The sequence below is a fragment of the Chrysemys picta genome, chromosome 2, assembly GCF_011386835.1.
Source record: "Chrysemys picta bellii isolate R12L10 chromosome 2, ASM1138683v2, whole genome shotgun sequence".
Taxonomy (NCBI): Eukaryota; Metazoa; Chordata; order Testudines; family Emydidae; genus Chrysemys; species Chrysemys picta.
The window spans coordinates 58,616,470-58,642,947 of record NC_088792.1 but is presented as its reverse complement, the minus strand read 5'-3'; the positions used below and the strand labels follow the sequence as shown (position 1 = coordinate 58,642,947).

At 42.5% G+C, this 26,478-nt stretch overlaps 1 protein-coding gene across 5 annotated transcripts in view; it reads right to left on the bottom strand.

The window, feature by feature from the left end:
• HDAC9 (histone deacetylase 9) overlaps positions 1 to 26,478 on the bottom strand; it is a 650,822-nt gene that overhangs the window by 521,880 nt on the left and 102,464 nt on the right. For 2 of the 5 annotated variants that reach the window (XM_065583250.1, XM_065583245.1), the window contains exon 4: positions 4,233 to 4,367. The exons of 2 other annotated variants lie outside the window; for them this stretch is intronic. In XM_065583250.1, coding sequence (XP_065439322.1) covers positions 4,233 to 4,367 — 135 coding nt within the window. Of the gene's footprint in view, positions 1 to 4,232; positions 4,368 to 14,054; positions 14,135 to 26,478 lie in introns of those variants that run through there. One more of the 5 variants, XM_065583251.1, reaches the window with a different exon arrangement.

Sequence of the window (26,478 nt, the reverse complement as noted above, 5' to 3'; positions counted from 1 at the left end):
ATTCGCATGCGAAAGAGAGAGTTTATATGTAACCTGTCTGAATGCATTGTCTGTGTCATTAAACTAGAAGATCCTTGTGGGGAGGGGACAGTGCCTTCCTCTACATTTTCACAGTGTAATCACATAGATGGTGCTCAAGAAAAAAATAACAGTATTAGCAAAACCATTACTATCAGATTGTTCCTTACCTTCAGTCACCAAATCAGTTCTACTTTTTCCTCTTAGACAATATTCTAATAGGACTAGATTGGGAATCTATGCTTGCTTCTTTTCTTTTTTTCTTCAACAAGGGGCAGATTTACATGTCCCACTCTCATGAACACTTGTGTTATAGACATTGAGAAAGAAATTAATTCCTTGGTAATCCTGCATGAACACATCATTTTTCATGCAAGTATTGTTACACACCCCACTGTAACAGTAGTTCTCTCTATAATCCTAATGCAACTCCCTTTAAAGACAATAGAAGGATGCTCATTGACTTCAAAGGGACTGATCCAACTCCAACGTGATTTAATGTACCAGCAAATCTAGTAACGTTACACCTTCATATGCCATTTTTCTGGAGTGAATACTGGCAAACCCACCATCTCCCCTTTACCCAGGCTAGCTTACAACTCCTCCAAACCCTTTCCAAAGGAACAGTGCCACTTCAGTTGCCTCAGAAGATCTACAGATGGGCTAGGAATTACTAGGGAGAATATTGTCTGCAAACAAACAAAAATTTGGAAAGGATTGTGGTGCTGGAGTGTGTCAGACTTCAAAATTTCAAATGAAAGGCCCTCCTGAGAGATGCAAGATGGCCCTATGGTTAAGACAAAAGATTGGGAGTCAGGAGTCAAGGCCACGCGACAAACTTCATGTCTCTTTGGTCAAGTAACTTAGAACTAAAGTGTGATTCAAACTATATGGAACTGCACAAAAGAAACAAAAAGGATAACAACCCCCCTCAGGGCCCCTACTGATGCTATCCGGACCTCAGGCAAAATTCTGAGCTGTGCCTCTAAGAGGCGCAGTATGGAACTTGCAGCCCTGAGTCAGGAGAGGCTAATGTCGTTTAATCCATCTTTGCACCCTCCTGCTCTGGGGGCTGGAGAAGCCCCTTGCATAACTTAGCCAGGCCTCCCAGAGCTGTCTGAGTTCCAGCAGTCTTCTCAGGCTGTCCGATGAGCTTCAGTACTGCCCAGAATCTACACACCATACATGCTGCAGCCCAGCCGCAACACACACCTCACTGCAGACTTATGGCTCCCTACTGCAGTGTCTGCACCACGAGACTTCTCCCCACATTGAACCAGGGCTTTTTAGGCCCTTTTACAGGGCAAAAAGTGGCTAGAACAGGAAGGAGGATCCCACTCATTAGATCCAGGTGCATAGATGTAGGTGGAGCTGTCTGTCTGCTTACCCCTTTCCCAGAGTAGAAAGTGGTCAGGGAGGGACAAGGAATGGGGGTGGATGAAGTACAGTTTTGGTTCAATGCCTCTAATTTGCTGGCCACTGTAGTTGAGCCAACATAGGGAGGATGGTCATTAATTACTGGTAAAGCTCAGCAGAAAATGAATATCCCCTGGGAGCAAATGTGATTCAGTTACATCTTTGAGGGCCGGTGACTACCAGTGCTACTCTTGTTCAGGACTGTACCTAAAGGTAAACTCTAGCCCTTAATCTCTTTGTGCCTCATTTTCCTCACCTACTCAACTGTTTAACAAAGGTGTTGAAGGCTTAACTCATTCATGTTGATAACGAGCTTTGAGATCATTGGAGTGAAAGCACTATGTAAGTGCACAGCAGTTTTATAGCGATCAAATGTGCACGAAGAGAGATTCTGTAGTATGTACAGGGCATCGTCAGTGGGGATTTGCCAAAGACTTCACTAAGAACAGGATTAGGCCCAAAATCCATGGAAGCTACATTTTAGCTAGTGCTATCGCCATGTATCATTTTAATAGATAGCTTCCACAAGGTGACATTTTCAGTACTAATGACTACCTTTTGCATGACCTTCTGAATAGAGCTAAATTTTTATTACTTCCTTGCTTAGGTATATAGAGAGTTAGACAAATCCTGTTTTTCTTCTAGACGTCTCTCACACGCTATTTGTGGATAGCCAGATTTGTATGTGTTTTTATAACTGTCTGGAATGAAAAAGCAGCATTTTATGCCAACAGGTTAAATTTTTTAAGCTCTCAGAAAAGCTGCTTAAAGCTGTATCTTTGGAAAAGAAACATATACCGAAGTGAGGCTAGATTTTCAAAGGAACTTAGATTACTTCGGCACTTACGTAACTGGCCAGATTTTCAAAAGTCGTCAGCATGTTGAGCGCTCTGCTTTTTTGAAAATCTAGCTCTAAATGTCACAATGGGAGCTGCCGGTTCTTTTAGCTGTTTTGAAATTCTGTTCCCAATTGCAAGCACTGAGCACAAGAAAATGTGGGCCTGATCTATTTTGAAAATGCTTATGCTTACAGAATACCTACAATATGCTATGATAGAGCTACTATTATATTATGTGCCTAACCTTTTATCAAGCTAAAAAACCCACGTGGACTACTTTCACTTTCCTATATTATATGAGTACTGTGTCTGTATACACACACACACACACACACACACACACACACACACACTACATATAATATTATACACACACACTATATATATATATAATGCCACTCTAACACTCATTTTTATGTTCTCCTCCTTGTTTTAACCTGAGAACTAAAGGAGGGAAAAACCATGGGACCTGTGGCCCTGGGTGAGTTGAGGAACTGTGTTTTTGTTGAGTCCTTAGCAAGGCTGGGGAGAAACACTGATGTGTTACTAGCTATTATTAACATTGTGGATCCACATTGACCGAAAAAGGTATGCACAACATGGATAATTTTGTACCAACAATTATACACAAAATTTTCAATGGATGATGCTTAACAACATAAAAACAACTGCATGGGTAAATGAAAAAAAAAAATCTATAAATGGGTGGCCCTTGGGTGATTCCAGCTATTTAAGAGCATAAGTGAATTTTATTGGTAAGGAATTAGGAATTACTGAGGTGTACTCCAAGCAATTGTTCTCTCTCCATTTCCTACACATTAAGTTACTGAGCAATATATTTGCTTGTGAATAGATTGAGAAAATATTTTCAGGTAATTTATAATACAACAAGTTTGTTAAAAATTCACAAGTCAATCACAAAATACAAAAAAAAATGTTTTAAATAAAAAAATACCTAAGAATAAGTAATAAAAAATGAAACATTATAACAGAAACAGTAAATTATTCCCAACATATATCTTACAAAGACTTTACTCATGTCTATTGTTCTCAGACAGTCTGAAATTTGATGTATTATCTTGCAGTCCAAGTAAATATGAAAATGTGCCATGTAAATACAAACCCTCTCATACATGTCCATTGTAGGCCTGATACTACATTTGCGCCACAGCTCATACATTCCTGGCTCTGCCAAAACTCCCACTGAGCAGAATGATAGGTAACGGTGCTTAGCACCCGGCAGGATGGGGCCCTAATTTAACTGGACTGTGCTACTGGTCAGCCAAAAAAAAAAATCTCATTTTCAGTTGCACTCCTGAATAATTTCCCACAATAAGAATGGGAAAGTCCTATCAAAAATTAAACCAAACATTTAATAATGTGTCAAGTATTTCCCCTGAACTTACTGCATTTTATAAGACTTTGTCTTGACAAGAACTATATAATACTGCAGGTATACGCTAGAACAGCAATCTCAAACTTTGCAGTTGTTGCTGGAGAATTGTGTAGCTACCAACTTTGATATAGCCTCAGCATACTTATGTAATGACAACTTATTTCCTCAAGTGAAACACAACAAATCTGTTGTCCAGACTAAGTTTTCCTACATATTCAAAATTAGCCAATCACATTTGGAAAGCTCACTCATATATCTGCACATTACTTCTGCCCAATCTAGAAGCACCCTTTGTTATTCTCTGTGGTATTTGTGAGCAAAAAAAGATTAATTTATAAGATCCCTGTCTCATTCTAAGCAATTAGCTTGGGAAAATAAAATGTTCATTCATTCTCATTACCAAGCATGAAATTGCTTTACAGTATGGATGAATGATCTTGGAATTCCATATCTTGGTCTCAGAGGAGAAAATCCAATGCAAAGAGGACAAATATATTTGTCAAACACTTGCGCCCTGTGTTAAAATGTATGGGTAATTGTAAGCAAGAATTTACATTACTTACCATAGCCCCAGTATCTATTCCAATACATGGCGGGGGATACTGTAGAAAGACCCCTCTGCAGGCATCCAAATTGTTCTGGATAGGTAAGATGCTTCTCATAAGAGGCTTCTGTAATGCATCCCAAACATTTTCCATCTAAATCCATTTTAGTGCAAAGTAAGAAAAACACTAAGTACAGGAACATGAAACACAATTTTGATTACAGTCAACTTTCTCTATCTGAATGAACAGCTGACATTATGTTCCCCCGAAAGGATTTTAAACGTAGCAGCCTCTCATGTAAGTCCATAACAATAGCTATTATGCAAAATAGTGGATATGCAAACAATTAGGGTGACCAGATCACCAAAGACAAATATCGGGACGCGGGGCGGGGGGTGACGCCGGGGGGGGGCGTGGCGGGGGGCGGGGCCAAAAAAAAAAAAAAAAAAAAAAACCTTCCTCCGCAAGCGCTGGAGGGAGGCCCGGGAGACGCAGGGGAAGCGCGGGGCCGGGGTGAGTAACAGTCCGGCCTGGTCCCTTGCAGGCAGGACTCAGTTGGGTGGTAGGGCGAGGAGGGGGGCGGCCCGCGGGGCCAGGCGGCGGCTGTTCTCACCCCCGGCCAGCGGGACTCGGGAGCAGCCGCTGCTGCAGCTCCCACTGCCGCGGGGGAAGAAGCGGCCATGGCGCTCGGCGGCTGCGGCTCTGGCGCCCCCGAACCCCCCGAGCCGGGGCCTGCTGCGGGGACCCAGTAGCGCGCACGCTGCGCCCAGCCCCTGGCCAGTCGCGTCTGGGCTGCTGCCCAGCTGGTGCTATCCCGCGGCGGCCCCGGAGTGGGGGCAGCAGGCCCCAGCCCCCCCGTCCCGCAGGGGAACGAACAGGGCTGGGCTGCCGATGCCTCCGCCCCGGGGCCGCCGCGGGATAGCACCAGCTGGGCAGCCCAGACGTGCCTAGCCAGGGGCTGGGCCCAGCGTACGCGCTGCTGCAGGCCCCGGCTCGGGGGGTTCGGGGGCGCCAGAGCCGCCGAGCGCCATGGCCGCTTCCTCCCCCGTCGCCTGGCCCCGCGGGTCGCCCCCCTCCTCTCCCAACCACCCAACTGAGTCCTGCCTGCACTGGGCCAGGCCGGACTGTTACTCACCCCGGCCCCGCGCTTCCCCTGCGTCTCCCGGGCCTCCCTCCAGCGCTTGTGGAGGGAGGGGGAATGGTGAGCCCGGGGAAGAGGCGGGGATTCGGGGAGGGAGCCAATCGGGGGAGGAGGGGGCGGAGTCGTGGCGGGGGGGGGGGGGGGCGCGAGCACTTCCGGGCTCGAGGCTCGGGGCATTTCCTTGTTTGTCCGGTTGTCCCGACCGCACATCGGTCGGGACGCGGGACAAACAAGGAAATATCGGGACGGTCCCGATAAAATCGGGACGTCTGGTCACCCTAGCAAACAATGAACAAAATACAACTACAAAATTCAATCTTGTGACTTTCAGCTCAAGAGAGAAAATTATTATTTTGACCATAGACCACACTGGAAAATACTACATTGAAGAGATTGTTCTTAGTGTTTATTTGAATTACTTACTACAAATTAGAAGTGATATCCTTGTCAAAATTGTATTTCTTGTCATAAAAATTATTTCAGAAAACACCTACGAGGAAACGTAGGGGTTGTCTACACACAGAGCGCTGCAGCGGTGCAGCTGCTAAGGTTGCCAATTTTGGTTGGATATATTTCTGGAGATTTAATCACATGACATAATCTTTAATTAAAGATTACTCTTTATTCCCTGGAGAACCCAGGCCAATCCTGGAGGGTTGGCAACCCGAGCAGCTGCATTGATGCAGTTGTACTGCTGCAGTACATCTGGTGAAGACACTCTACGCCAGTAGTGGGCAAACTGCGGCCTGTGGGCCACATGTGGCCCATTAGGGTAATCTGAGGTAAACATTGCGGGCCATGAGACATTTTGCTGACGTTGACCGTCTGCAGGCATGGCCCCCCGCAGCTCCCAGTGGCTGCAGTTTGCCGTTCCCGGACAATGGGAGCTGCAGGAAGTGGTGGGGAATGGGAAGGTGGCCGGGAACCGCGAGCCACAGCCACTGGGAGCTTTGGGAGGTCATGCCTGCGGATGGTCAATGTCAGCAAAATGTCTGGCGGCCCACAATCAGCTTACCATGATGGGCCTCAGGTTGCACACCACTGCTCTACGCCAACAGGAGATAATAAAACCATCTCTGCGAGAGGCAGTAGCTACGTCGATGGGAGAAGCTTTCCTGCGAACATAGCACTGTCCCCACCGCTGCTTATCTCGGTGTAACTTATATCACTCAGGGGGTGGTTTATTCACACCCCTGAACAACATAAGTTATGCTGACATAAGCCATAGTGCTGACATTGTTTTTGTCTTCTCTAGCTGTAGCGAGGAAATACCAGTATTTAAATTGACGTTGAAAACAACAGGCATATTTCTTTAATTGGACCTAATTATTAAATTGACACTATTGTCCTAAGAGGGCAGTCTTGGCCTTTTCTTCATAAATTTTGCCTTCTTGTTTTATTCAATCAGGCATTAAAACTTTAGACTTGATGTCAAGTATGATAACCATTCACTATAAAAAATGCTGCCACTATAAACAAGACTGATATTTTTATTCATACAGTCAAAAAAGCTAAACTAAGTTATGAGGTTTATGCGTCTCTTAATGGAAATTACAGTTTGCCTTTTGTTACTTCATAAGCATCTAAGGTCAAGAAGCCTGGGATGTTGCTTTTGGTTCCAATGGGTCTCTCTCTTGGCAGCAAATATGCAAAGCCAGAACAAGTACCGCCTTACACATTCCAACCCAGGAGTGGAGTCACAGGGCTGGTTTACAGTGAACAGTGTAGTGACATCTGCATAGCTACATCTCTCATGGGTTTGAAATGTCAACACCCAAGAGACTAACCTAACCCCCCGTGTTGATGGAATAATTCCTCCTTCGCCCTAGCTACCATCTCTTGAGGAGGTGAATTACATACAGCAACAGGAGAACCCCTCCCGTCGCTGTAGTAAGTCTCTATGCTTACAACACTACCTTAACACAACTGCAGCTGTGCCACTGTAGCATTGTAAGTGTATACTATAGCCTAGAATCTACCTAGGCTAATACAGATTTATTTGAATCATATTGGTGGTTGGTAGGTCTACCATAATGTAATAACCAATACAATTCTTCCTTGGCTGATTTGATATGGAAGAAATTTTAAAAGGTCCTCAGGCCCTTCACAGTTGAAAGTTTGGAAACAGAATTAGAGAGAGACAACATGGATGAGGCAATTTCTTTTATCAGACCAACTATTGTTGGTAAGAGAGACAAGCTTTCAAGCTTATACAGAGCTCTTCTTCAGGTCTGGAAAACATACTTAGGGCATATCTGCACTACAAAATTAAGTCGACATAACTTATCAGCATACAGTTGCAGCAGTAATTATGTTGCTTGTGTGTATCTATACTTTGGCATGCAATTCCCTCAGGAGTACACTGTGCAATGCAGAATTTGCACAGAATTAATGTTCTGTGCTGAATTTCATATTTCTCCACAGAATTGGTGCTGCAGAGCTGCTGGCTGCCACTAGGGGCTGCTGGCCACCACTAGGGGCTGCTGGACCCAGCAGAGCCCGGCTCTCCATCTTGAAATACAGGACACTGTTGAGGAGAGGGGGAGCTGGGGAGTTCCCAGCAGCTGCGGTTCCTGGCACATCCTGAAGGAAGGAGGCAATGCCGTGCAAGCCTTGGACTCAGCATCAGGCTGTTTCTTTCTCTGGGTTCTGGGGGTGTAGGGGATGTGGGTGTCTGGGCTGGGGGGTGCCCCACAGCTGGGCTTTTTGGGGTGAGGGAGGTGCAGGTGTCTGGGATGGGGGTGCACCCCACAGCTAGGCCATGGAGGGTTGGGGATAAAGTATGCAGAATTTTGCAGAATTTTAAAATATTGTGCACAGAATTTTTAATTTTTTGGTGCAGAATACCCCCAGGCCCAGAAATAGCCTATGCTTCTTGTGTCAGCAATGCACATCCTCACCTGGAGCACTTGCACCAATTGAACTGTCAGTGTCAGACATCATGGGATTGCTTCTGAAAGCCAGCAATAGTCAATGTAAGCAACACAGTGTTTATACAGACACTGCATTGACCTAACTACATTGACACTGACTCTACACCTCTCATGGAGGTAGAGTTATTAAGTCAGTGTAGTGAGCAAATTATATTGGAGTGAAATTTTAATGTAGACACTTAGGCTATGTCTACACTCCACTTTTGTCATTAAAACTTTTGTCACTCAGGGGCATGAAAAAAAACCACCCCCTGAATGATAAAAGTTTTAACGACGAAAAGCGCCGGTGTGGACAGCCCCTCATTGCGGGTGATTTTATTTTGTTGTCAGGAGAGTTCTCTCCTGGAAACAAAAAGTGGCTACGCTGCCTACCTTACAACGGTGTGGCTGTGCCGCACCGTTGTAAAGTGCATAGTGTAGACAGCCTTAGAATTAGGTTGACGTAAGTTGAGTCGACCTAACTTTGTAGCATTGACCAGTACTCATAGTGTCATGGCTAAATACAAGATGGAACAGATTGTTTAGCCTAAGTAATTAACACATATTTCAAGAGAACATTCAAGGTGAAGTGGCCTGTTAACACTCCTCCAGTCAAAGGGGGGGAGGGGGATAAAAGCAGGAGAGGGAGGCAGCTGGGGGGGGGGAAGGTTGTTAAACAATCTGCTCGATCTTGTATTCAGCTGTCACACACAGAGTATGTTTTCCAAAGCTGAAGAAGAGCTCTGCAGAAGAGGGTACTGCTGTCAAAAGCTGGTTTAGCACTTCAGCAAACTCTGTTTCCAGGTTCTTAGTCAGTGACTTCCACTAGTTCAGTGGTCTGACTTTCTTTAAAAACTTGGAAGAAAATATGTACTGCTTAATTTTTTTTTAATTTATTTAATTTAAATGATTTAGGCCTAAAAATGGGTTGTCAAAAATAATTTGAAACAGATTTGTAAAAATACACCTGTATTTTATTTAAACAAAAAAAATTTAAATTAAAAAAATCCAATTTACATTAAAAAAATTGATTTTTATGCTCAATGGTGTTCGCTTATGAGATCTCGTTTCCCAAGCACCTCTGCAGCCCACTGATGTGAAGCTGTGTGGCGTTGATTTTACCTTCTGTGGCAGGCAGACTTTGCCTCTGGTGGGTTATCCTATCCATTTGTAGAGGTACTACTTTTGGTCTTCTAGGGCCCTTCTAGGGTTGCCAGGCATCTGGTTTTCAACTGGAATGCCCAATCGAAAAGGAACCCTGGTGGCAGGCCGCTAAAAGTCCGATCGGCTGCGCAGTGGGGCTAAAGCAGGCTCCATGGTATGTCCCCCCTCTGGCTCCTAGGCTCAGGGGAAGACAGGGAGCCCTGTGCGCTGTCACCGCCACCGAGTGCTGGCTCCACAGCTCCCATCGGCCGGGAACCATAGCCAATGGGAGCTGCACTTGTGGGCAGGGGCAGTGCGCAGAGATGCCTGGGCACACCTCTGCCTAGGAGCCGCAGGGACGTACTGGCCACTTCCAGGGAGCTGCCCGGAGCAAGCGCTGCCCAGAGTCTGCACCCCGCACCTCTTCCCATGCCCCAACCCTCTGCCCCAGCCCTGAGCTCCCTCCTGCACCCAAATTCCCTCCCGGAGCCCACACCCCAACTCCCAGCCCCAGCCCTGAGCCCCCTCTTGCACCCCAAACCTCTCATCCCTGGCCCCACCCCAAAGTCCGCACCCCCAGCCGGAGCCCTCACCCCTCCCACCCCTCAACCCCCTGCCCCAGCCCAGAGCTCCCTCCCATACTCTGAACCCCTCATTTCTGGCCACACCCCAGAGCCTGCACCCCCAGCCAGAGCTGTCACCCACTCCTACACCCAAACCCCCTGTCCCAGCCTGGTGAAAATGAGTGAGCAAGGGTAGGGGGGAGCGAGCAACAGCGGGAGGGGGGATGGAGTGAGCAGGGGCGGGGCCTCAGAGAAGGGGCAGGGGCGGGGCCTCAGGGAAGGGGCAGGGGTGTTTGGTTTTCTGCAATCAGAAAGTTGGCAACCCTAGGCCCTACACATTGATACTCAGCTAACTACAGTGTGTTATGATCTCCTAAAAAAGTAAGTGAAAACTTGTTTTTGTAACAAAAAGAGATTGATTAAGATTTACTAAGTCATGCCATCTGACTTCAAGGGAAGGCCTTTCTTAATCAGCCAGACAAAGTTTGCTGGTAAGGTGCCCCCAGTTGATAGAATGTAGTATTATTAAAATGTAGTATCATTAAAGACAGGTCTGTATTTGAGGACTAAATTAGGCAGAAGGAGTGAATAAACTATATCTTTAAATGTGATAAGGTCCATTTACACTCCTAGATGAGATTACTTTTCTCTACAATACATTACCCAAAGGTACTTGCAAAACAGAGGAAATATATTATGCTGGTGTTAAGCAGAACTTTTTTGTTAAATAGGTCAAATTTTAAAACAAAACCTTAAAATCTTATGCAGTGTTACCAAAAAAAAAAAAAAAAAATCTTGAGAGCTGTACTGCCAAGGTGCTAATCACTTTTTAAACTATAAAAAGACTTACTTTTGCATAAACATTAAATGTAACGCTTTAAAATGCATTGTCACACACCTAAGGCTGTTCTTTCACTGTCATTTTAATTTAGTGTTTAATAACCAACTGAATTTTAATTAACTCCATTGTTTTATTCATTTATATTTCTTGAACTTCACAAAAGATTGCCTTGTTGTCTGACATCCATGTTTTCTGTCATTCAATTGTCCCCTTTCCCCAATAGTCACAAAGGGTTTCGACGTTGGGACTGGTTTAGTTCTTTGATGGGAAAGAAGTAAGTGTACTTTAGATTCAAGATATTGCTGCCTTGCTTATTTTTATGTGCAATATGCTGAAGTGTGGGGTGCATACAGTATTTCCAACCCCAACCATGAGGGCTAGAAAACTTTTCATTATTATTATTTAAAATAAAAACTCAGATACTCAAATGATCCCAGCTGGGGCTTTGGGGAAAAAACACCAACAGCCAGATCCTTAACTTGGGTAAATCATCATAACTCAACTGAAGTTAATGAAGCTATGACAATTTACACCAGCTGAGGCTCTGACCCCAAATACTGCAGTAGTTGCAACACTGTGAAGAATGAAGAGTCAAAATCTATTTATGACATGCACAATATTTTGGGGGATTAGGGAGAACCATGAAGAATTCCAGAAGGAACTAACAGAAGTAGATAACTGGGCAAAAGAATAATAAAGAAATTCAATGTAGATATGCACAAGGTAATGCACATTGGGTGTATCAATCTCCCCTCAAAACAGGCCAGATGAGCCAGCCAGTTTTGATTTGGGTGATAGCTCAGCATGAAATTATTTTATGACAAGACTGTATGTCTCTTCACTTAACTCAGATGACTGAGACCAATGACCTTAAACAGCAATGCATTCTGCAGCCTCTGCTACTGTATAACTTGTTTACTATAAGAATTGTTATCACGTTGTTTTGTTCCCTTACCTACTGGATTTACAATTTGCTTCTTTATGGCAGTGCCCTCTAGTGCCATTAATGTTAAAGATACTTTATGATTAAACTTTTATAATAAAATATTGGTTTATTATCATGTAAGAGACAACTATTCTATAGCTGGCATATAACATTTTGCTCTTGGCTGAAACTTGATACACAAATGCCCACATTTTGTCTTGTACCAACCTCTGTTTAAATTATTTCCACCATTTTTCAGTGAGAGAACAGCAAGCAAAGCAAGCATGTTCAGTGGTTTCAGATGCTGTTTTCCTTTCTGTACTACATCTGTTTGTTTTCATTAAGTTTCCAGGTGATTTAGTGGAGTGCTTTCACTACTTAAAACAAAAAAGCCAAATATAATCCAGTCAGTTATTATTATTATTATTATTATTTTTACAAGTGATCACTGGCAAAAGGAAGAAACTATTTTGAAAAAAAAAAAGTAGGAATCTGAGTCGATGATGAAATAACCACACTGACTATAGAGCTTAACATCTGTGCTCACATACCAACTGAAGTGACTTCAGGTTGGCATTACCACAGATGATGACATCTAAAAAGCCATCCGTTTTTTTTTCTCCACACATTTTTGATAAAGCCTTCCCCAGGAACAACACTCATAATTAAATAAAAGTCATTGATCATATAAATTGACCCATCTCTGTAAACCATCAGCCCAAGACAGAACATGGCATTTATTTTGAATTTGTTTTCTTTTTCATAGTTTTGTTTGGGGCCTAGATACTCAGATCACAGGTGCCTTATTAAAAAAAACAGAGCATGAAATAAAATGTTGTTACAGCTGAAACTCCATTGTCAATACATGTGCTTGTGTACTTAGGATCCAATCCAACGCCCACTTAAACCAGTTAAACGTAGGATCAGGGCCTTAAATTGCAATGGTCTCCAAATATTGGGTAAGCCTAATGAGGTAAGTTAAGATCAGAGTTTCAGCCTTAACTTAACTTAACTAAAATAACATTACTTCAAATTCTGGTTATTTAGTGTTGGTCTCATCCTCCCAGCTTGAGTAGACAGACAGACAGACACTAGCTCTGCTCAAGTTAGCATGCTAAAAACAGCATTGTAGCTTGGGCAGTATGGGTGGCAGCTTGGGTCAGCCACCCAAGTATGTACCCAGGGAATCCAGGTGGGTTGCACTCAGACAGCTAGCCTGAGCTGCTACCCATGCTACCCCCACTAAACGGGTATTTTTAGCACCTGTCTGTCTACCCATGCTGAGAAACATGCTTCCAACTGCCGTGTAATCATACCCCCAGAGAATGAAATCCTCATCAACAAGGTACACACCAGGCAGAAGGAGTACTAGTGTGTTATATCTCCACCATGGATGGGGTAAGTGAATGGTTCAATATCCATTCCATGGCCACTGCTTAGACAAGCCACAAGTTTTCAAATTACAATAGAACCTCAGAGTTACCAACTGACCAGTCAACCACACACCTCATTTGAAACTGGAAGTAGACAATCAGGCAGGAGCAGAGACAAAAAATAAAAATAGGCAGCAAATGCAATACAGAACTGTGTTAAACAAACTACTAAAGAAAATAAGGGGAAAGTTTAAAAAAAGTTTTGGTAAGGTAAATGTTCAGAGTTACAAACATTTCAGAGTTATGAACAACCTCCATTTCTGAGGTGTTTGTAACTCTGAGGTTCCACTATAGTACCAACCGTGATGATGTTCCCTGCTACATGAACACTTATTTACTAGGAACGGGATAGAGACCACCAAATTAGACCTAGCAAACAGCCATCAAATGGTTACAGGAATAAATGAGGCTGCATTCAACCAAGTGACATGGAGGCAAAGGGCTGCATACAATAAAGTACTAATATTTAACATTTACATAAGGATCTACATTTTCAACTCTCTGCAAAAAGATCAACTAATCAACTAATCTCTATCATCGTCTACTCTCCCCAACTCAGGACTGCCCCACCCCTTTTTTTTTTTTGCTCTTAATACTTTGAAGAATAAATAGTATTAAGAAGAATCAGTAGTTAAATGGACATTTCCTCATCAAGGGAATGGGGACATAGGCAGACAGCATGACCTTCCTTTAAGTCAACTTGTTATTTTAGCACCTGTGTCCATGTGATCTGCATTTTTCTGCATAATACAATCTGTTATACTGTATTTCAAATGATTACCCAAAGGCTGCAACTTGTAAAACAAAGTTTTTAAAATTTTAAACATTGCACTTAATTTCCACTTTAACCTTCACCTTCGATCTTAAATAAAATTAACTTACCGGTCCGAGTGTACATTTGTCTCATTTATATAGCTCGCAGTGGTTTTGAAAACTAGCAGCGCTCTGCTAATATTATAACTGACATAAAAAATTACAAGTAACAATGAAGGGAAGTGGTTAGTCAACTAGCTGTTTTTATTACTACTCCCTCCCACTGCAGCAGTACCTGATGCTGTAGACACATCATTCAACTTTCCAACCAAGTTCCTCCTTTTGGTTGTTTTAAAATATAACTAGTTTTCAGGGGGTTATATTCAGTGCAGGTGTTACATGACTATGGCCATGATATGGCAGAAGAAACTAGATACAGACTGTCCAAGGAGTACAAAGCTTCAGTTTCCCAGGATATAAGCTAGTAAATTTATCTGTTAAAATACCAATTTATAGAGTTATCTCTAATAGTATCCATCCTCTTTGCTGCTTAGAATTTATGCCAATAAAATTTGGACCACTTTGGGGGGGTGGAAGAATGTGATATTGTGTATTATTTGTTACTGTTCAGACTTTGGAATCAATACAAAATTTGAAGACCTGCCAACAAGCAGGAACCCAGGCACAGTAAAAGAATGACCCCATTTTCAACATATCTCACACAAGATTGTGTGCTGTAGCAAGGAAAAATCAGGTATTGCTCTTGCATGCCTCAGAGGACAAAACTGTACCCCAAGGATCAGGTTCAGTTATGTAAATCTTTTCCTCTTACACATGCAGATCAGCATTTTGAAGCAAGAATGTAACCCTCTGTCCAGCTGCATATTCATTTTACCATGGGGAATACTGATATGTGTGTTTTCTGCTGAGAGCTTTAAGAAGGTGGGGATCATTTTTAGCAGGAAACAGTGTATTGTAAAGGAGATTTTCCATCATTTCCTGCAGAATCTCACAAATTCTCCTCACGCAAAGTCATAATCCTTTGCAATCTAACAATCAGTTGCTGACAATGTTATTATGAAATCAAAATGACAAAGAGGATTATTAGTTAAAGCAAAGGATAAAAAGTGTGAGCAGTTCGATTTCTAAGAAGCAGAAGTTTCTTACTCAGAATAGAAAGTGTGACTCTCCCCTGCCTTGCACTTAACACAGTCATTTACATGTATGCAAAGTGAGTGCAAAATACATTTTACACCCACGTTAACATAGGTATAAATGAGTACTGTAAGTGCAAGGCAGGGGAGAGTTGGCTCAGAAGATGCACAAATTATTTCTGAACAGAACATTTTTCAAAGGTTTCTGAAAGCCACCTCTGCACACACCTTTCCTGAGCTGCATTGTGTTCTCTTTGGCTTCAGCCAATAATGTTGCCCACTATATCTTAGCAAATGCACTTTAAGGATTAATATGCAGCATTCCATTAGATCATTTTATGGCATTAATTCCTAGACCATTTACTCACAGGATAATATCATACAGTGCAATTCTCCCTCATCCATGCCCTTTCCCTGCCCAGCTGTGCCGCCCACTGAACTCATAGGGCTCTTATGTGGAAACTGTGAGCATTGACTTCCACACAGTAGCTGGAATGGTGAAATGGTGGCAGTCTGAAGGAAAGGAGCTGAGCCTGATAGATTTGGGGCTGTTTTAGAGAGACTTCCATTACTTTCATTGCTTCTGCAGCAAAACTCAGAGAGGATAAGCCAGCCCTTAGCCAGGACACAGGCCCCAAGAACTTTTGTTCTTTTAACAGGTTGTTCATTTTTTTTAAGACGTTAATTTCTAAACAAATTACTACAGTGGTGCACACTGTGAGCCTCAGTCAATTTATAAAGCACCATTGCTTTCATAGCTTGGTGCCACATATACAGTTTATGAAACAACCATCATCCAAGAAAATCCTATGCTCCTTTCTGCTTTCAGATGGAGGTGGTCAATCAGGCTTTTTGCATGCATAATGGAGAGCAGAAACGGGGCCTCTGTTTTTTTCTTTCTTTTTATATTTTCTGCCATGTGACTTTTCACAAAATATTTTTAGGTTCTTATGTTTACTGAATCCAAATAACTGCTGGTCCAGTAAAATCTCATACAAACAATTGCCATTTAGAGATACATTTGATTTTAATTACATGTTCCTACACACACAAAATTTCCAAGACGTGGCACATTATGTAAGTTATACCTAGAAGAAAAGAAAGAACAACAAATAATTCAGGACATCTTGAATTGCTATTTTCTGAGTATCTGTTATTCACACCGAGCAAATTTTAGTCTTCAAGACAAATGTTTAAATATAGTGCTTGATCTATGCTTAAAAGGCTAAAAATACTGAGTATTGCACAAGGTGATGGTTAGACAGGAAGGTGTTTAGAATACAGTTCAACAAAAGCGAAGGTCATTTGACTGTTAAGATGTGCAGTATAGCCAGAACAATCCTACACCTGCATTTTCTTCAATGGAATAAATCTGGTGCAATGCTTCTATATAAATTATATATGAACACAGAGTCAATCATGTCAGGAGTTATCTATGTCAGGAAATCATCCAGCCTTATTTACTTTCCTCCCATGTTTAGCAAATAGACCAGGACTTCAACTGTTGTGTTTCATAAAAAGAAGTCCAAAGTCACTTACCCTCAATGGGCCAGATTCTCAGCTGATGTAAACCAGCATGACTTCATGGAGCTGCACTGATTTACACAAGATCAATCCTAATATTTCACAGAAGTATGTAAAATAGGTTAAAACTGAACAGTGCATTGACCACTATGCAGTATAAAATTTACTGCCTTCTGGGACAGTAGATTAATTTGCACAGTCTAAGACCTAATCTAAAAGTAAACATGACTTGGGTGGAGAAAAGCAGTGAACATCATGGAAGCACAATACTTTTTACATCATTACTCCCCAGTTGCACTTGAACAGAACTATCTACTGGCATATCAACTGCTGTGTCAATATCACCATCACGTAAGTGCCACTGCAAGGCATATATACCTATTAAATGTTTCAAAAGGTCAGTTAAGAGGTTCTCAAAATATTTCCCCAAATGTAAAATGAAAAAGACCCAGCAACCCATTAAGCCCAGCTATCCCCCACAGAATATAAATAGCCCTCAGGTCAGCTCCCCAGCCATAAAATAAATTTCTCTTCAGCATCCACACCAAAATAATCCCCATCCAACCCGTTCACCGTGAAAACTCGAGACTCTTTCAGAGCATCTTGAAGATTGCCAAATTTGGGCATTTTTGAACCAAAGAGAAAAGCAAGATCCAGAGCATGAAAATAATCCAACCTGAAGGCAACTAAAACACAGTTAATAATGTTCCAGGTCTGCAACCATATAAGCTGGCTGCTACCTGCTTCTTACCAGGAGACAATAAAAAGTCCTCAACACCAGCTGAAATCCCAACATTCAGGAAAATTTAGGAATACAATATACTTAGTTGCAGCAACTTTGAAACAAAGTACGTATGTATTCCACTCATTTTGGGGGTACTGGGATAGCATAATAACTATCATTTCTTCTACTTCCTATACAATTTAGGGTCAATATCTCAACATCCACCAGAAAGTTCATGTTCATATTAGCATCACAATGTTTATATCCATCCCCTATCCATACTATTCAATATACACACACAGCTGCATTTATTCAACTGTTTCTGTTCAGTTAATAACAATGTAAACAGAAAAGATTTCCAGACTTTTTAAATTTAAAATAAAACCCAGTGAAAAATAAATATGTTTGCTATTTTAGGGCTGTTTAATTTTTTTATTAGATAAATAATTGTTTGCTGTGCTGACATAAATAACATATAACCCTATGATTTCAAGACAAATATCGAAACATTGTTTCATTTGCTCTCTTGAGAAATCATTACATGCTCCTTCCTATTTAAAAAATTAAAAATAAAGAAAATAAAAATATCTCAACTGCTCCAATCCCCTTTTAGACCAGTTGTTATGCATTGCTGAAATTCCTTGAGGAAGTGCAACTTTCAGAAGTTTGGACAGCTTGTTTCATTTCCCCACGCTGTTTCTTTTTAATATCTTTGCCTAAGGAAAAAACAATTTTTTTCAAGAGACAAGCGTCTATGTTCACAGAACATACATTGTCTTTTTAAAACTGACCTTTAAATATTACTAGTAAATCAAAGTACTATAAAACAATTATGAGGAAAGAGATAATCACCATCCTATTTTAGTGTCTTTCTTTCTAATGTACCGGGAGAAGGTTCCATGGTTTTTATGAGCAAAATTATTTTACAGTATGTTCCACATATGGGGCAACAAGCAGCTGTGTTGCTCCAGAAGCAGACCAGGAAACAGATTGTGAGAGTCACAATCTACCTCCTATTTTTCCTCTGCTTGGCATAACACATCCTGTGCCATGGCACCTGTATCTGGGACAGTGCACATCTCCCACTGCAGCCATGTTGGCTGGTGAATTGTGGGGAGGGAAGTGGAGCTGCTCCTTCTAATTCATACTTCATCCACTCACATGTATTGTCTGACCTCCCTATTGTCTGATCCCACCCCTATAACTTCCCACAATTGTGAAAATTTAAATTGATAAAAATTGGAAAAAAGCAACCCCATAATTCTGCACAACTGTGAAAAATAAAATGGATAACATTGTTTTTGAAATCCTTAAAAATGAAAATTGATAATATCCATGGAAATAATTAAAAAAAAAATCAAATTCTGCCAAACCTATATACAATTATCAAGGTAATATTAACAGGCCTGATCCAATAAGCAGGCAGAACTCCCAATTGCCCATTACGTATCAACTTACAGCTGCAATGGCTAAAAACTATTATAACAGTTCCTGCTGTATTTTGCACTTGCCCCTATCACAAAGTCAGAGGGAGTTTTTGCAAGATCCTATAGAATTTGTACACCCTCCATTCACAAGTGTACCACAGAGACAGCTTTAGTTGTCTTCATTATATTTTGTGGGAAAAGATATTTTGAGCCTGATTCTCATTTACACCAAAGCCCCTTTACTCCACTGTGGCAACGCAAAGGGGCCTTAAAACCTGGGCGAGATTCTGTGCTGTGCTCTAGAGTCTGGGCATGGGCAGGACCACAGCGCTAAGAGATTCCAGGAAGCTCTGCCATCCATGGGGCAGCCTGGAGAGGCTTTAAGCCACCTTTGCAGCCACCTGATCCTGGGCTGCTCTGGGGGCTAGAGAAGCTTCCAGTGTAATTTAGATAGCTCGGGGGAGGGGGGAAGGCTGTCTATGCTACAGGAGATTCCTTAGCTGCCTGGAATCTCTGCAGCCCTGCGCCTGCCATGCACAGGTTTGCAAGGGTATCCTCAGAGGGCAGCCTTACAGCTCTCTTCCACAGGATCTGCACCAGGAAAATCCTACCCAGCCAAACATGGGGCTTTCAAAGCCTCTTTATGCCACGCCAACTGTTTAACACATAAAAGGGGCCAGAGTGGGAGCTGAGGTGTAAAGGGCCACTGCTGCAGACGAAGATCAACACTCCCCCTTTTTGTTCGTTCACTTTACAGTTTTCTAGCATGTTCAAATTTTAGTGAAGTTTAAAGAAAAAGAAAAAAGTTCCAAAGGTTACAAAAATAAAACACCCAGTCTCTGGGTCAGTGCTAGTGGCCTGGATGGAGCCTCTCCATGAGCATTCAACACTGCATGCTCCCCACTCCCCCCATAATCACATTATGATGTTATTGCCATCCCTATGGATTGAGTAGAGACCAAATTTCCCAGTTCTATGTTCCTTTAAGAATGGACTGAATGTGTTGGAAAAGGCAATGAGGATCTCAAATCTTTGCAGACTTTAAGATGCCTTAATTTTCTCAGCAAATGTCTTTTCTCATTATCTAACATCTCTGCATTTCCCTGTGTGATCTGGTCCAAACTCCACAGCTGGATTTAGAAACAGGAGATGAGTGGAGCACTAAATGTCAAATTGTTATGAAAGGTTGCACATTTCAGTAAAATACTTCAAGTGCTACATACCATCAGGAAGACGCTTTTCTGTAAATTAAGATTCTGAACATAGACCTGTCAAAACTCACTGAGATCAGCATCTCATGCGCAAGGCCAGCCCATTGATGGCTAAAGTTTAATGGTTTTCCTATCTGCTGTGCAGTGCTATCTCATTTACAGGAACGCTTATGTAATGAAAAGCCTCAGCTTCACAGTTTTCCACAGGCATCTGAGCGTGAAATGATAATAAGATCTTTTGCAGCATCTCTTTCTTGTTCACATACCCTCTATACTACTTTCTCTCTATTTTCAATACTCTCGGTATGGAAGAAGACAGGTTGAACACTAAAGACTGTATATAATTCCATTACTAAAATGATTGTTGGAGGCTGGCTGGTGTGAAAGTTTATAAATTACTAGAACCTCGAGGCTGAGTTCTCTGACCCTCCCCCATCTTGGGCAACTCAGAATTAAAAAGGGCCAACAGTAGAAATGGGCCAAAATCAAAATAGCTATATTTATAAGTCAGATCTGGAAAGCATTTCCCACCAAAGGATAAGAACTTTAAACTAGGTCAAACAGCAGGCTAAGTTAGGTTGCCAATGGGCCTTTTAACTTACCTTTAGTTTTTAGAAAGTAAATTGAATTTGAGGCGAAGTATGAAAAGTGGCACATTGGACAGCAAATCTAAAACATGTAAAGTACTAGTGGCCAATATTTTCAAAAGTGACTAGTAATTTGGGGTGCCCCACCTGAAATGCTTTACAGGAGTCTGATGTTTAGAGGGAGAATGCTCAGCCCTTTGCAAGTGCCTCAAGTTGAGCACCCAAAATTCAACGCACTGAAAATCACTAGTGATGTTTGAAAATCTTGGTCCAGTATATTTGGGAACATAGTAATAAAATAAAGAGTATGGGGTGGGAGTTTTAATTCTGATTGGGTCTGCTTTTTAGTATAAGATGTGGGTGGGGAAGGACAAGTGCTGCTGCTGCTTTGATTGACTGCATAAACTTTTCTTTATCATGCTTTTAAGGTATGTCATGAGGGCTCAGGATGAGTGGTCTTTGGGATGGAGCTTTTTTAATCTAAAAATAAATAAAGAGTAAAGCATATTATAAAAAAAGTGCAACATAGTAGAAATTGGAAATTTCTGTGTGGAAGAAACATCAGACACTGATCACTCCTATTGGGTGCCCTCTGCATACTAGACAGACCCAAGGATCCTCCATTTTTCCTCCATATCCAGTATCCAAAATGGCTCATTTTATCTGAGGAGGACAGCACTGCATAGACCCAGCCTTGGATCTCATCAGTTTTGTTCTTTAGCTGCCCAGAGGTCACTATTGGGCAGTGTTGTCTAGTGGTTAGAGTAGGAAAGTGGAGTTCCTGGGTTGCCAGCTCTGCCAATGACTCACAGTGCAACCTTAGGCAAATCACGTAACTGCTCAGTGCCTCAGTTTGCCCTTCTGGAGAACACTTACCTTTCAGAAGTGTGTGAAGCTTCATTAGTGCTTATCTGAAAGATGCTACATAAATGTAATTTAGGAGCTGAAATCAAGGCCTCCAAAGCTGGGGGGGAAGAAAAATCAGGACCGAAATCAAACCCAGGCCACCAGCATTAAAGCCAACTGGCCAACCATAAACAAGTAGGTTGATTAAATGAATAACATTTTCCTTAAAAACAAATATTAATTTTCATTTTGATTACGGCTTATTTTTTCTCTCAACGAGGCTATACAAAAAATGAATGTGTAACACAGCAAATATGAAAATGCTAAAAGTTCCTGGAAATGCACTAAGGTCACTAAATTCACCTTAAACACTACTACTGTATTTCTTGTGATTAAAAGAAAGCACCAAAAGTGTACCAGATGCTGACAGATCAGTGTGCCCCCATCCCAAAGCATTAATAGACATAAATAAGGTATTCCACTTATCTCCTGTATGTTCTTCTTTGGCAGTATTTAATACAAGAGAACCAGACCTCCCTTTCTGCAGGAATCATAAACAAAGGAGCTGCTGTTGTTACTATATTTACCTTGCCTCCTGCTTTTTTCTCTTTACAGAGAAAACTTGGGGAGGCGGGGGGCATTTCCTGGTGGGTATATTTTCCCTCCTCTCTCTTCTAACTTCTCAAACATTCTCGTGTCTGATTTTGCGTAATTTTTCTTCTCTTCTCCCTCTGTTCCTCTACTACAATCCTGCCAAATAGCAGCAACACGCGTGTTTTACACCAGCTACCATCTAGGTTCTAGCCTCAAGGATTTTAACAAAAATAAAAACACAAAAGGCAGAGTGGGGATTTTATGCCACTTGTCAACTGAATTTTCTCCCCCCAGATTTTCTTCAGACACCCACATGACCACTATCTCTTGCCAACATCTCTCCCAGTTATGGTACATGAACCCTGCATGATCATCTGTCAGTGGTTCTCAAACTTTTTTTTGTGTGGACCACTTGCCATTAGCTAACTATTGTAAAGCATTTTGGATAAAAGTGCTATATTAAAAAAAAAACCTTAATAATAATAAACTTTTTTTGTTCTACAAATAAAAGTACACAACTCATATCAGTAGTCTTACCTTTCTAATGTGATGGATGTGCCCTCTCTCCCCTGCTGCAGCAGCTCCTGAGCTGAGACTGGGAAAGAGGGGGGTCTCTCCCTCTCTCCCCCGAGCAAAGCCACAGAGCTGAGGCTGGGAAGAAGGACCGTCTCTCCCTGGCAGCCACAGCCCTGGAGCTGGGGAAAGTCTCCTCGTTCTCTGGCCGCTGCAACCCTGCACATCCCAAATTTTCCCTCACCCCCTCTTCTCACCCTACTACCCCTCCCACCTACTCCTTATTCCCCCCAAGGCCACCACCTCACCTTATATGTGCATCTTCTCCAGGGTCCGGGCACCTAATTAGTGGAGCCACGCCTGCGCGGCTCCACTAATTAGGTGGGCGGCCCTTCATTTTTGTGTGTGGCCGCCAGGCACGAACCTTAGAGGGAACTATCCGCGGACCACCTGAATGGAGCTCACAGACCACTGATGGTCCACAGACCACAGTTTGAGACCCTCTGATTTATGTCATACAGATTGAGAATTAATGACACAATAAATGGAATTTCAACTTTTGGGACTCATAGGGTCCAGGAAAACAGAGAAATTTCTCTCCTCCCAAACCCAAATGAAAATTGGCAAAAAGCTGTCCCTCCAAACCATTCAAATTTTTCAAGCTGCACTAAAATCCTCTGAAAAGCACATTCTAAAAACTGCACAGTCGGTGCATATTTTATATTATACAACTTCTACTGTTACTAAAACTTTGGGAGCATCAGACAGGGCTTTATGCTGAATGATCAGACCTTAAGAAACAAAGCAGTCTGTAGCTGAATCTCATTTATAGGGGTTTTAGATTTTAAGTAATTCTAGTTATAACAATTCTGATTGTAATTTGATATCTTCGGTGCCTGTATTGCTCTGGCATAAGACCTATGTAAACCAGCTCTTTAACTGGTATGCTCTGTAAGAGGCTTAAAAGGATCACTGATCAGTTAAACATAAGGATTTTTAGAGCAGAGTGTGCACATTCATGATGCCTAAATGGATAAAGGGATTGGTGGCTATTTGTCCCTTATTTACTCCCACAGCAAGAGAATCCCAGAGCTATAGTGTGCTGGAACATTTTGCTGAAAGTAGAGCACTTTCTATGGCACTCTATGGAAAGAAGTCTTTTAATCCCCAAAACACTGCTTTAATCCTCAACTTTACTGTAACACGAGCAACTTTGCTGCATTCAATGATCTCTCATCCACTGAAGTATACACTCCCTTTGAGCCGGGTCTCACAAGTAACTATGACAGCAATCGTTTTATCTTCTAAAATCAGGGTTTCTCAGCCTGGTGGGTTGGAACCCATAATTGGGTCACCAGAATGTTTCAAAGGGTCATGTGGCAGCTCCTGTGACTCCTGTCTCACAGAGCTGACTGGGCTGGCCTCCTGGCTCCAGGCAATGCTACCTCTGGGGTCCCAGCACCACTCAGGTTTTGCTGAACCATCATGATGACAGGGGTCGGGTAGACCAAATTTGAATGAGTAGCACTGCAATCCCATGAGCCTGGTCACAACTCCAGAGTCAGAGTCCAGTCAGAGAGGCGGGGCCAAACTGGAGCATTACTACAACCACAGAGATTGCAACACCCAGAGCCGAGAGCCAAGCCCAGCCAGCCCCACAGCAGACAGGGCCGGCTCTAGGATTTTTGCCGCCCAAAGCAAAAACAATTTTGGCCGCCCCGCCCCGTTCTTTAATTACCCTTCCCCAAATCCCCAGCCCTGCCTCCTCCCCCCAGGCTCTCAAGCCTAGGAGGGAGGGGGAGAAGCGGCACCCGCGCCGCGGCCACTCGGAGTCTCCCCCCCCAGGTTTGAGAACCTGGGAGGGAGGGGGAGACTCCAAGTGGCCGCGGCGCGGGCGCCGCTTCTCCCCCTCCCTCCCAGGCTCTCAAGCCTGGGAGGGAGGGGGAGCAGCGGCGTGCTAAATGGCCACTCGGGATCTCCCCCTCCCTCCCAGGTTTGAGAGCCTGGGAGGGAGGGCGAGTAGCGGCGCGCGAATCAGCTGTTTCGCGCGCCGTGGCACCAGCAGCACCAGAGGTGAGCTAGGGCGGCCGGGGCACATTTTTAGGGGCGGCATTCTGGCGCCGGCCATGCCGCCCCTAAAAATGTGCCGCCCCAAGCACCAGCTTGTTTTGCTGGTGCCTAGAGCCGGCCCTGACAGCAGAGGAGCTACAGGAGCCATTACTCTGGGGTGAGTGCCAGGCAGGGTTGAACCAACCCTCCCCCAGCCTATTTACTGGGTTTTGACAGGCCATAAACATTTGCAAATGGGTCCTGGGCCCAAAAAGATAGAGAACCACTGTTCTAAATCACTAAACTCTCTATTATAAACACCTCTTTTAAACCTTCCCCTTCCTGTCCTGGCCCTCCTTTGATTGAGCTCTCAGACCTATATAACTACCTGTCTTACTGGCTAATAAATTTCAGGAAAAGCCCAAATTCACAACTGAAAACTAAACACACACACACACACACACACACACACACACACAGACTAAATCACTTTATAATAATTAAATAATGTGAAAATAGTTCTACTCAGAGCTCCTAATTTTTTTTTTCCTTCCTTGATTCCCAGCTAAACTGTTAAATGCTCAGTTCTGACATTCAGTAAGAAGTATTTCACTCCAAATCAGAATAAATTACATTATGGTAGACACTTTTCTGTGTCCTCATTTCAGAAAAGCACCGATATTCAAAAAAGCACTTAGGTCATTCCTAAGTCCCCTCTATTTCAATAGGAGTTAAACACATGCTATACTCTAACCCTGTTCAGGAAAGCATATTAAGCATATGCTTAAGTGCTTTCTTGAACTGGAACATAAGTAGGGTTGCCAATTTTGGTTGGACGTATTCCTGGAGATTTCATTACATGACATAATCTTTAATTAAAGATTAATCTTTAATTCCTGGAGACTCCAGGCCAATCCTGGAGGGTTGGCAACCCTGGACATAAGAGCTATACAGTTGCATTTGAGGACGTGATCTGACCATGAGGCAAATAGAGTGTTCCACAAAGCAACTTTTGTACAGTTCTGTAGGTGAAAACTATGCAATTATCACTGTATTGCCAAATCTAAGGAGAGAGCCGTTCATTTTAATGCAATGGCAATCTATCAAGTATGTATCTCTAAAGCAATGGAATATCTTACAATGATAGTGCATCTTTAAATCCCCCCCCCCCTTTTAAACTGAGACAACATTTAATGACTGCTTCTAGCACAGAACTTAGAACATTAAGCTACTGATCCTTCTCATCTGAAAATTTATATTTAGATAAGCAATTTATTTTATCTGTATACCAGTTTCTCATTATTACAGAACATAAGTTCTTCCTCAAAATAACTTGCTATTTTTATATCATCACTCAGCCACATACTTCCACAAAGCTGCAAGTGTTACTTCAGATAAACTTATTGGGTTTTTGGCTAGTTTCCATATTACTTTATACCAACTTTACTGACAAGGAGATTAATTTAAGGAGGCTTGTTTCTGGTACACCCTCCACCATTACTTGAACTGAGAAAGAATCAAGAACTGATTTCTTTGTCGGTCCTCAGAAGAGCTTATGCAAAATGTGAGTTTTATGTGCATTTCCCCCCTATGGAAATGGAAATTCTTGGGTGAAAATAACTCCAACATCAAAACCACTCATCTGGCTACCTTTTATTGCAATGCAGAATGTTTTCTGGATATAGGATGATAGTGTTCCCAATAACAAAATTATCCTGCCCTAAGAAGAGATTTAAAAGAGTGCTATTTAATTCAGTGACCATATGGCATTTGAACACCAAGAAGTCAGCCAGTGCTACTTTAACAAACATACACCCTCTCCCAGGTTTAGGATCCACAGAAACTCTGAACAGCAACCCTCATCGTCAGCGAAACATTTTATTTACTCATTCACAAGTATCATGGTATCACATATAACACTGCG